Here is a 12,949-nt window from a genome sequence, read left to right as displayed (position 1 = left end):
CTGTAAACGGACATTTAGGTTGCTTCCATGTCTTGGCTATCATAAACAGTGCTGCTATGAACACTGGGGTGCACGTATCTTTTCAAATTAGAGTTTTCTCTAGATACATGTCCAGGAGTGGGACTGCTGGATCATGTGGCAACTCTTATTTTTAGTTTTTTAACATATGACTTTTCAAAACAACTGAGTTTAACATTTTCACTTCGGCCACTATCTGAATAACAAATATTTAAGGTGTTTCCATCTCTCTACTAATCATGTAAAGTTTTAACATTTTAAATTTCAAAACAGCAACAGCGGCTTCCTCATCAGTCTCATGCCATGAGGAGTGCAAAGGGACTGCTGAAAAGGCGCTCTACTACTGAGCCTTCAAGGGCCACCTCAGCCCCCCTGCCGCCTCCCAGTCCTCTCCCCATTCCATTCCTCTCAACCCCCAGCCTCGGCATCGGCATCCTTAGCCATTCCATGAACCCGCCCCCTTGGCTCTCCACTCAGCAGACATCCAGGATCTCAGCGCTTCTCACCACCACTGCTGCTGTGCTACTCCATCCCCAGTCTCGGGCCTGGACTCTCACAACAGCCCCCAAAGCCCACGCTTGACCCAGCAGCCAGAGGGCCCATCTGCTCAGAAGCTGCTCAAGCTTCTGGTGCAGAGCAAACAGCAAGGCCCTGAACACAGGTCCACAGGCCACCCTGACCGGCCCCCCACCTCTCCTACCGCTCTCCCCTCAGACACATTCCTGCCTATTTCTCGAACATTCCATTCCAGGCGTGCTTTCACCTTAGGGCCCCCGACCTCCAAAAGGCTCGCCTCCTCCCTTCTCTAAGGTCTCTGCTCCAAGGGTGCTAAATGGTGCTCACCAGGCATTTCCCGAGCCTCCTTACGAAAGACAGCCCCCTACCCAGTTCATCCTCATCCTCGCTGCTCTACTGTTTTCCCCAGCCCATGTCTCACCCCTTGACATACACTGATTTACAGACGGTCTCCCCTCGTGAGGTGGGGCCTTGTGTTCCCCTTGATGGCTCCTAACACAGCACCTTGCACATAAGCCTTAGACAGATACTGCTGAAAAATGAAAGAGCAGGATCAGGAAAGCCATACAGTTTCTAAACAGTCTTCCTTAGCGTAGTTTTAAATACAGGCAAGGAATTTACAATCAATCGATATGTGTATCAGTGCCAGCGCTCATCTTAATCTCGTTCAACCTAAATGGCAAATGTCAAGCGGTGACATTCCTATTGAAGACTCTATTTGCAAAAGCACCAGAAATCTCTCAGTCTCTAACAGCAATTCCTTTCCAAAGTTATAAGATGGGGGATGTAGCTTCATGAGAACCCTTTCTGCTGGGATAAAATCCATGGGTTTGAAAAATCTGTATTTGTGGATACATTTCTATCTCCCCACCTTCTTTAATGGGCCACACTAACAGAATGAATATGAAAGATCCACTGTATTTATTTAATCGAGTCCCCGCTTCCTGCCCTTGACTACTGTCCTTCAGCAGGTTAGGGACCCTGCCAGCCTACACAATAAAAACGGGGTAGCAGCCCTACTCTAGGTTGGATACCAACTAGTTTTAAAATGAATGTGTCTTAATACCGGGAGGTATCAAAAGCTAGCTTGCACCCAAAACAAACCAACCAACCCAAACTAATTTTTTTAAAGAGCAACTATTAACTTTTTTCCCTCTTTCCATGACACCTGGGAAAATCTTTCCCATTATCTACAGAACCAGTGCTTACTAAAATCAAGTCTTTCCATACAGTTATGAGGCTTCAAGGCTCCCTCCCTTGACTGACAGATGCCATGGACAGCCTGCATCCACGACTGGACCTTGGGAGAACAGCGAGAGGCAAGCCCCCGACGCCCCGGACCCCAGGCAGACCCCGCGCCTTGCCCCCCACCCACGGCCCCGCCAAGACCCGAGGCAAAGCATCCCTCACCCACCACCCCCGCAAGCTCACCACTTCGTCCTCAGTCCAGCTCTTCTCGATCAGCTTGGGCACAGGCTTCTTTACCAGGCGCTGCAGGGCTTTGCCAGCATCATAACCGCTTTCATGGAGCTAAAACAATAACAACAACTTTAGTTGCTAACTGCACCAAATAACAGAACTGAGAACAAATCAATAAAGGGGCGGACCCTGCATTTACTCTAACAAAAGAGTCATGAGACGAGCATACAAGACTCAGAGCCATTTTAGCCAGCATGATAATTCATTCTTATCCAACCACCCGCCCCCCCCCCAAATTCAGCTGTTCTGCGAAAGGGAAACAGGTAAGGCAGAGAACATTCTGGCAGTAATAGAAACAGGATTAAGAGTAACAATGACATTTATTAAACATCTGGCCTGGGCTATTGCTAAGTACATTCCATTAACTCATTACCATTCTTAATCCTATGAGGAAGGTCTTCTCTCACTTAATCTTACGGGGTAGGAACTATCGTCAACCATTTTACGTATGAGGAGACTGAGGCATGGAAAGGTTAAGTAAAGGTGCTCAACATACTAGCTAGTAGGTGGTGGGGCAAGACTCAAACCCAGCCAGTGTGATCTCTACTCTTGTCCCATTTTCCCCAAAGAGACCTAAAGACAAGCTAGATCATGTTCTATCCCATTAGCATTTCTTGTCTTTCAACTGTAGTAATTTCGCTAAGAAAAATTTCAAGTACCTAATTATGTAACAGTATACTAACTTCTCAGTACATATACATGAAGATGCTGGTTTATCTACATGGTCCTTTTAGGAACAGACTTCTCTCTGGTCAAAGCTATTGAACTTTTTTTTCACTCTATATCCTTTTCAACCCTGGGCAGTGCCTGGCACCCCTGAACCCTCTCTATCTTGCAAAGATATGCCTGCCTTGGCTCCTGTGACCCTCTCCACTTCTGGTTCCTAAGTCTCAACCAGCAGACAATGAAGAGAAATAGCAGGTAGAAAAATCCACTTGCTCAGTCGACCTCCCCAAACTACAGCTGTCCCTTCAAATTTCTCACTGGGAATCTGCCGTTCCTTTACAAATCTATTTCTCTGACACAAGCATCTGTTTTGGCTAAGACCTGTATCTCCAGTACCTAACACAGTCTGTAGCATAAGGTGATACACAGAAATACTTCTTAAGTTAATAAAGGCCTTCAACTATTGTCCTTAGGTAGTCTCACCCCAAATCTAAATCTCAGTGTCTTCAAATTCATTAAGCCTGATGTTGGCTGAGTACCTATTATGTTCCAGGCCACACAGCAGACCCTGGGGATATACAGCAGTGAACAAAAATGCCCTCATGTAATGGACATTCTGATCTTTTCACCAGTGTTTCAATCCCTTATTTGAACAATTCAGCAGCTTTTGCTGAATCCCCAGTACAAATACAGTACAAACCTTATTAACTGGTAAGTCACAGTTTTTATTTCCAGAAGCTCACAAACTAGTGGGGATGTGCTGTGGGGATACAACACATACAAGATAAAAAGTTCTAGCAGGTTATAGCAATTACTATCACCTAAGTGTAGGCCAGGAGCTACAGACTCAACTGAAGGAGAGAGCCCTGTGTTCCCCTCCTTAACAGAAGACTTTCAAGGAGAACCTACAGGTTGCCTTCCTGGCAGCTGCTGTAGCCCCAGGGCTGGGCATATAGTAAGCCTGTGATAAATATTTGTTTGTATGGATGGATGGATGAATAAACAAATAAATAAAAGTTTGAGACAGACACATCAAGTCTCTCTTCTAATCATTTAACTGCTATTGGAAGGGATTATCACAAATACCCATTTTCATTGCTCGTTCAGCAAAACAATAAGTTATTAAAAATTAAAATTTCCCGAGTTAGTCTCCCACTTTACAGGACCCCAGTTTAAGTCCAGACTATCCAAGGAAGTACAGGCTACAAGTTAATTATTAAGTCAACTACCTTAAAACAAAACGAAACACCTGTAACAAGATCAATGCTGAATCCTGCTTTTGGGGGTGGTAGAGTGTGGGTGTGGGCGAGTGTTATTTGTGTGGGGTGTATGTAATGCATACGAATGCTAGATACTAACTTACATATTTTTATGACATTCATCATTAGACTATTTTAAAAATAAAATAGTATATATAAATATTATACTAAATAAACAAAATACTATACTAAAATACTAGAATGTGCAAATGTTTGAAAACCGTCCAGTTTGGCCTCCTTACAGAAGTATATAAAATAAAAATAAAGTTAGCATTTCATACTTCGCCTGATACCCAGAACAAGCAGGTATTTGCCAAGTTCTATAATATAATGAGGATCTGTAATGAGAGCTTAACAGCATGGGTCAGAACTGAATAAAACGAAAAATTATACGGCTATTTAATTTTTTTAAAAAGCACACGTTAGTGACACTTTGAAATCAATTCAAGTTGATCAAATCATAAATTCTTAATAAAAAGCTCATGGCAAATTAACGACATTTTATAAGAGGTCATTATAGTAAATGGGGTAATTATAAGGAGAGCAATGAAAAACCATGGACTTTGGAGCCAGATCATCTGGATTTGAATTCTAGCTCTACTACTTACTAGGTGTGTGACCTTGGGCAAATTACTTATCCTCTTTGGTCCTCAATTTTGTCATCTTTTAAAATGAGTATAATAATAACATCTACCTCTTAGGGCTATTGTGAGGACAACATTAGAAAATACATGTCAAATTGCTTAGAACGGTACCTGGCACATAGTATGCTAAATGAGTGTTAGCTATTTATTTTTAAAAGGAAAGAGAAAAAAAATGAAGGAAGCAGTCTCTACTCAATTTTCATTAATTTTCTAGATTAGAGAGTAGCCTTTTCAGAGACAGAAAAAAAAATTGTGAAACTATAAACAAAACCACTTATGTTTCACATAATTACTCACGTTAATAATTAATGAAATTTGATTAAAACTCTGGTACAGGACACAGAAAAAATGTAAACCTTATATGGCTGATAACAGGAAATTACTCACAAGAACACAAGGTTCATTCCAAAAGTGAACAAGTGAATGAAGTTAAGTCATTAATCCCTATGACATTCCTGCCTTTTGGTGAACCAAGGAGAGCTTTAAATGAGCTGGAAGAAATGTTTTGAGTGACTTGCTGAACTTGTGGTCGTTTGGTTTACTGGAGAGGGCTAGCTCCTGCTTGCACGATGCCCCCAGTCAAATTTCTAGTGAGGTGCTTAGTAGAGAAAGACGTTTCCCCAAAACATATCCCAGCATTCACACTTCCTTTACAAACCTTTATTTCAGATCATACTTTCCCCTGAAAAAGCTGTTGCGATGTATGGGGCAACCTAAATAACGGGTAATTCCCTCCTCTCATTTGGTCCACTGTCAGCCTGTCCTCTTAAAATATTCTTCTTCCTGACCTTTCCGTGCTCTGAACTCCATAAATACCCAGAGTGTCTACCTCTCTCACCCCTATACAAAAACACATTTGAAAAGTAAAAGGTGTGGGATTATTTGCCAACAGTGACAAATACTGACTGAACAAACGAAGTTAGGGTGTTACTGTGCTGTTATCGATAATTCATAAACGCCAGTACAAAGTTCTGCTCTGGCACACCCCCTTCCCAGGAAACCCAAAGGAACCTTTCTAAACAGTTGCCTTCTTAATGGTACAAACACTTACTCCCACTTTCCAGGAATCTTGTCTGAGAAATTCTGAGAGCGTTACTTCTTTAAAGAAATACTTCAATTATATTTACTGAAGATATATTTCTAACATATTAATAGTTGTTACAGCCCATATTGCTTCTTCTGTTGATTATCATTCGAGCAGTTTGGGAAAACCCCTGGGAGCTCAGGATATCCTTCATTCCTTCCACAAATATTTATTGAGAGCTAAACTGTGCCAGACACTGTTCGGGGTGCTAGGGATGAACAGAGCTGGGAGTAACACAGGTGACATACCTCGGAAATGCTGGCCTGAGAATCAGTTTAAAGTACTGTTCTAGTGTGACACATCTATCTAAATGTCGCATCCAAACTCTAGGGTCCTAATGGGTTGAGTTGTTGGGTTCCACCTCCTTCCTTAACATATCATATCATGCACAAGAAAGCACTTCTTAAAAAGGGTTTGTTTTCTAGATGATTATGAAGATTTTCCTTCTTCAGACTGGGGCCAAAATAATGTTTGAGCTGGAGGTTAACTGATTGTTTCAACTGTTTTCCTCATGTAAATTAGAGTTGGTAAGTTTACCAAAATACTGGCTATCTCAAATCTCTAAAAATTGTCACTGAAAATATTCCCCTCTAATACCATGTCAAGCTCTGAAGAATTGGGATGATCTCAACCAGTGAAAAACATGTGCGTTTCAAATTTTAAACACCTGATTACAATCACACAGATACATCAATATAGGAAATTCAGTGCAGGCTTCCCAATATTGCTAAGGTAAAAGGTTCTTCATTGTGAATAAGATTTTCTACCATTACCCTAGAGAAGATTTTTCAAAGGAATTGCAATAGAGACCCTCAAATGTCTTACAGCTTCACTTTGTAGTCTTAGAAGAGCAATTAAAACAAGATAAGTAAACCTTTCTGTCCATTTTGCAGCCAAGCCCGGGTGGGAAAATCTGGGATTAAATGCAATTTTAATGTATAGAGGAATGAACCATTTTGGAGCTACTGGGTAAAGAGCACTGCAAAAAGCAGGGACCAAGATATAGCATCTTTACTCAATCAGCTTCCAATCTTCACAAGCTACTGGTAAGAGAACTTAGATCTTACACTATCACCACTACCTGCCAGCCACTAAAGCAGGAAGTCATTCCGCAGAAACCGTTTTCAAATTCATCATCACAGGGCCTGTGTGTGCATGTGCATGCGTGCGTGCACGTGTGTGTGTTTAATCCGATGATCAGGGAAGCATGCACTTGTAAATCTGCCGCTTCCACATCACCGAACTGCAAGTCTGCACTTATGCACAAGTAAAAGCCATCTTCCCCTAAACCGCGGGTCAGTATCTGGGGGATCTGATAACAAAATGGCGATTTTTCACCAATCCACTAGCCCTTTAAAAGTGACTCCACCGTGGAACTACCCCTGCTTTGCTGTCTTCCAGCAGCCCGGCATCTGGTTCCCCACACTTACTCCACAGAATCCTCAGGTTGCGCTCTTCCCTTCGATTTTGGTTTGTTCATTGTGAAGGAGTCCAGGGTGGCTCATCCCCCTTAGGTGTCCACCCTCCTCAGCCACGCCTTCTGGTGCCCTGAGACCCAGTGGGACGTCCCAGCCCTGGAGGCAGGCAGCTCCCACCACATTCTCTGCCTTCCTTCCATTCATTCCACAAAGAGTTCCTGAGCAACTCCGAATGCTACACACGGTTCCGCCTAAGATGGCCCAAGTATACCAGCAGGGTGGACCTGGTTGGGGGGGGGCCGGGGGGGATGGTTCTGAAAACAATGGCAGCTTCTGTGCAACAAACTCCTAGTTTGGTTCTGCTCGACAAAGGAACTGCAACACTGAATCACACGGAGCCAAGGACACCAGCGCCCTCTGTAACTGGACACAGCTGGCTGTTGCATAAACATCTCAATGACCCAAAGATTCCAGGCGCTCAGCAGCCCCCTCTGCACGAACCGCTCCACAGTCAAGGCCTTCTGGAGCCTCGAGAACACAGCTCAGAGCCTGCGCCGGGGGATAGATTCCTATTAAGCAGCTTCGTCACAAACCAGCCGAGTTGAGGTTTTCGTCTGTCAAATGGGCCTGACAACACCCGCCCTCAGCTGTGTCAAAGGACCATGAAAAGCCAGAAATGAGACACTGTGACAAGATACCCCAAAATGCCAAACAACCATAAACTGTCCAGCGGTATCATCACGGGGAGTAATGTTTTAGGGACACGGCTCTTACCCGAGACTCTTCAAACACCCGGACGTTCAAGGTGCCCACCGTGCTGGAGACTATGTAGCCTCAAGTGTCCTGTGACAGCCCCTGACCTCTCTGTGATTAGCAGGAAGAAAGGGTCAGGCCACAAGAAGAAAAACACATTTCTGCAAAACTGCCCAAGTTAAACCTGCTACTCTCACTCAGCCTGACAAATCATCCCCTGCTTATTACTTTCTGTGATTTAATATATATAAGTGCTTTATTGGCAAGCTTCTCGAAAGAATAAATAATACTTAATGACTGCCTACAGTTTAATTAACTCATGATTGAACTTCTCATGGACTGCTATAAACATTAAATTATATCCTTGCTCAAAGCTGCCATGGATGGAATTCTTGTTTCAAGCTTTAACTCTCCTGCCTAAACAATTCTGAAATTTCAGCAAATCTGTATATTGGACAGGGAGGTGAGAGAATCAACCTTAATGCCTGGTTATAAAGTGTGTTATTTTACAGAGCAAGGACGAGGTCTTAATTTAAATAAGATTGAAAATGTGCACATGTCTGAACACCTCATTTATATTACAGCAATCATTAAACGTCGCTGGATCTGGGGCAGTCTCATTAGCATAAACTCCACGTACTACCACAAGGTTTCAAGTTTCTACTCAGGCTTTTCATCTGAGCTGCCATTTTCTGTCTGCGTGATGTTGCAAATAAATTTTCCTCTTGGCACGGCTCAGCTGTCAGGCACCTCTGTTCTATAATGAACCCATGAATTACATCTCTTGCTCTGTCATCCCTGGTCTCACACATCAAAATATTGTTCTTCAATTGTAATTTATAACTTAATTTAAATGTCCCTTTTACTGTGACCTTTTTAGATCAAATGGCATTGCATCTGGCAGCTTCTACTACACTAAAGTATCCTTTTGCAATTACAGCCCTTATAATAACTGGAGAAAAAGCCTACCTGAGTTAGATTGCATTCATGCTAAATATTAAATAATTGCAGTCCATTAAAGATAATATTAGATTTCAAAGTCTTTTGCTCTGCAAAATACATTATTTACAATAAACTGCCAAAATAACTTAGGGGAAAAGAAGTGGAATTTGGAGAAGTTCTTAAAATCCTTTATGTAGTTTTAATTATTTCAATTATTTCTCACTAACATGAGAGAAATCTTGCTGAAATCTAAGACACAACTTAAAAAGCTTTTTATCATAATCTGTAATTCACAAATGCCTATATATATTTTCAATCATTCCTCCATCACCAATGACCTAGTACCAAGCTCAAAATATGATACATGTATACATTTAAAAACCAGAGTTAAGACTAAAAGCACAATGTTTATTTTTGTTTGGCTACTGTCACTCCAAATAATGCTATTTAAGCACTGGAGAGGATAAATTTCTCTAAATACTCCTATGGGCATACCTTTTAGAGATCATGGTTAAGACAGAATTTAACCGCTGAGAGTAAGGGCTGAGGGAAAGATTCAGTTAATTTTCAGAAGGAAATACATTGTCGCTGGACCAACCCTCCCCCTCCAACACTCTCTGAATAAGTACAATGTTCCAGGAATTATGCCAGACCCTGGGGTCACAAAGGAGAAGGGAGGAGGGAACCAACATTTCTTGAGTATTGCATGTACTAGGAACTTACTAGGTCATTATGATTTCATCATCCCTCACACCACTCTTTTGTGGCAAGAGTACTAAAAATGAGGAAACAAAACTGAGAGGTTCAGTGTCTTGCTCGGGGCCACTTCTCTAGAAAGCAGCATAGCGAGGATTCTAACATAAGCCCAATTTCTAGGAAGTCTGAGACTCAGCCCCTGCCCCAAACATCTACACTGGAGCAGCTTAGAACCGGCGATCTGGTGGGAGCAATGGGCTCGGGGGCTCCTCCAGCCACAGGGAGACAGCAAGCTCAAGGTCTTTTCTTAACCTGGGGCGGGGTGGGTAGGCAGGAGGAGGAAACGAGCAGCTCAGAGAAGAGGAAACACACACACATAAACAAAATAATGAAATAAATGTATGGTAAAAACACAGAAGTGTCAGTGACTGCGGTGATACCTGCTCTGCTGAAAAACCAAGATGACTCCACAGAGCAGACGTGAAAAAGCAACAGAGTATATGATTAACCGCGCCTACACTTAATGAAGGGCAGCCACCAAATTAAAAACACCACTCTAGGAGCAAGGAGAAGTAGGCGGTACCATGTCTAGATAACACTGCACTTTTAACCGAGTTTCCCACGGCTGATACAGCATTGTTTCATTTCTCACTCACAGTTAATTCTCGCACAATATTGTAACCAGAAATCAACAGGTCACCACCTCCTGGCTACAGTGTTTTTGAAGGTATTTTAAACACACAGGACAGGAGCCTCAATCACGGGGTGATTAGAAAGTAAACACCAAATGCTGGCACTTCAGCTGAGGGCAGTATGTTTTCAAAATACAGAACAAACCAAACTCAACGTCTTGGCCATTTCTGACCATCTGCCTACTGTCTTTACGAACACAAACACCTGGAAAGGAGAAGCTGAAGAGTTCCTGGGCCAAAGACACAGGTTTGGGAGTTTCGCAGAGGTGAAATCTCAACAGGACAGGGTTCCTGGCTTTGATTCAAACACTTGTTCTGCCACCAGCTGTGTGACAGAAAACAAGTTAAATATTTTTCTAAACCTCAGTATTCTTGGCTGCAGAAAGGAAGAATACAGAACCTATTTTGAAGGACTGTTTAGGATGAAATAAGGTACGTGGTAATCACTGAGCATGACTCCTGGAGAAGGAAATATTCCATTAAGGAGAGCCGACTAAAAAGGGGTGGGGGTTTCCTTGGTGGCGCAGTGGTTGAGAGTCTGCCTGCCGATGCAGGGGACACGGGTTCGTGCCCCGGTCCGGGAAGATCCCACATGCCGCGGAGCGGCTGGGCCCGTGAGCCATGGCCGCTGAGCCTGCGCGTCCGGAGCCTGTGCTCCGCAACGGGAGAGGCCACAGCAGTGAGAGGCCTGCGTACCGCAAAAAATAAATAAATAAAATAAAATAAAATAAAGTAAAAAGGGATGGGACGGGATGACCGTCACGGGAAATAGCACTGGTGGTAAGCAAAGTGAATCAGCTTTAGAGCGCCACAGGAATGAACTTTACTCTACAGTACTTACAACACAGGATGACAGACAGGATTCAGAAGGGAAATAACAGAGAACCTGGTGACTGTTGCGAATCTCAGGAGCAAGTTACCAGGCTGCACTGGAGGAGCAGCAGCCTGGGCAAAGGACCTGGAGGCTCCTGCTCTGTGTAGCACTGTGGCCCCTGGATTCTTCATCTGTAACAGAGGGGCTGAAGAAGGTCTTTTTTGGAACTTCCCAGTTTTTAACATTCTTTCTCTTTATAGACGTTTCTTAAAGGTGAAATTCTAAATAGTCTTAAAAAACAAATAAATGTAAAGAATATTATACAAACAATATAGCCACTGAACAATATAGCCAAACTGCCCAGGCCAAACACTGACTAGCTGCTGCAGAGGCTTCACTTACACCTTAGGGATTAAGGTTAGTGTTAATTTTCAGGCCTCTGTGAAAGCTGCAGTAGTTTATGCCACAGGTCTTTAAATGACATTATGCATAGTTAATCATCTACACAGTTAACATGTATATAACCTCGCTTCTCAGAAACAAAATCTTTCCTCCTGCTTTTTGTGTGTGAGTCCAGGCACCGCACATAAAGAACCCTAGGCTGCCGTGGGTCTAAGCTGCCAGCCCAGTGTATCTGAAGGGAGCTTGACTCCTTAGGACTCAGCAGACAAATCCACTAATGACAAGATTCTGCTTAATGATACAGAATGAGTGTAACTCTGGCCACAACGAGAAAACTACTGGCAGATTCAGGAATCATAATTATTTGTCAGTTTAGAAAGACCTGTTTCAGCTCACAAGTAGAAACTGTTCAGGGCCACAGTGGAAATTAAAACTTTTTTTTCACTTACTTCTAGAATCTTCACAGCCTTGAAAACAGAAAAACAATAAGTAAGGCTCTAACCTAGAGGGTGACAGAAAAAACACTGTTCTATCCCTCTCACGCAGGTATTAGCGAACCCATTCATAAATGCTAAACTGAACTAGAAAGTACAGGGCTTCCCTGGTGGCGCAGTGGTTGAGAGTCCGCCTGCCGATGCAGGGGACACGGGTTCGTGCCCCGGTCCCGGAAGATCCCACATGTCGCGGAGCGGCTGGGCCCGTGAGCCGTGACCACTGAGCCTGTGCGTCTGGAGCCTGTGCTCCGCAACGGGAGAGGCCACAACAGTGAGAGGCCCGCGTACCGCCAAAAAAAAAAAAGTACATGTGAAAGGTCAGCTATGGGTCAATTTTAACCAGATTCCTTCAAACAGTTCATTTTTTTTTTTTAAATAAATAAACAAAAACAACCTCAAGATCAGTTGCATCAGTATTAAGGGAAAAACATTTACAGAAAGTGCTTTAATACCTACTCAGTAAAATTTAGGTGCAGAAATGACTGCTTCCAATCCACGGGCTCAACAACCTTAACCTTGGTGATTTTTGAAGAGTAATTTTAAGGCTGTGTAAACAATAGTGCACATATGCTTTTTTTGGTTGCAACGATAAAGTAATGGAACAAAGAAAATCAAAGAGGCATACACCAAAGCATGTGAGATTACTGAGTTGGGAAAATTTCTGAGTGACTGCTCTTTTATCTAGAAACCTCAAAGAACAAAGCTAGGGCTTCCCTGGTGGCGCAGTGGTTGAGAGTCCGCCTGCCGATGCGGGGGACACGGGTTCGTGCCCCGGTCTGGGAGGATCCCACATGCCACGGAGCGGCTGGGCCCGTGAGCCATGGCCGCTGAGCCTGCGTGTCTGGAGCCTGTGCTCCGCAACGGGAGAGGCCACATCAGTGAGAGGCCCGCGTACCGCAAAAAAAAAAAAAAAGAAGAACAAAGCTAGTGACTAAAAAATAAGCAAAAAGGCTCTGGGCAACCACAGTAGTGCCCCTCCAGCAATGTCCTTGGAGAACCTCGAAGCCCTCACCCTGAACCTTAGCTGTCTGGCTTCCTCACAGTTCTGGATTTCCCAGTCAAACAACAGGTC

The 12,949-nt window shown here is 43.3% G+C and overlaps 1 protein-coding gene across 7 annotated transcripts in view; it reads right to left on the bottom strand.

The window, feature by feature from the left end:
- The window catches only part of RERE (arginine-glutamic acid dipeptide repeats), a 429,014-nt gene that overhangs the window by 95,457 nt on the left and 320,608 nt on the right, over window positions 1-12,949 (bottom strand). For all 7 annotated transcript variants that reach the window (XM_049707765.1, XM_049707760.1, XM_004272354.4 and 4 more), the window contains one exon: window positions 1,966-2,064. In XM_049707765.1, the coding sequence (XP_049563722.1) occupies window positions 1,966-2,064 (99 nt within the window). The remainder of the gene's footprint in view (window positions 1-1,965; window positions 2,065-12,949) is intronic.

This window comes from Orcinus orca, chromosome 1 (genome assembly GCF_937001465.1).
Source record: "Orcinus orca chromosome 1, mOrcOrc1.1, whole genome shotgun sequence".
NCBI lineage: Eukaryota > Metazoa > Chordata > Mammalia > Artiodactyla > Delphinidae > Orcinus > Orcinus orca.
Note: the sequence above shows the minus strand (reverse complement) of the source record. Positions and strands in the feature narration are given on the sequence as shown.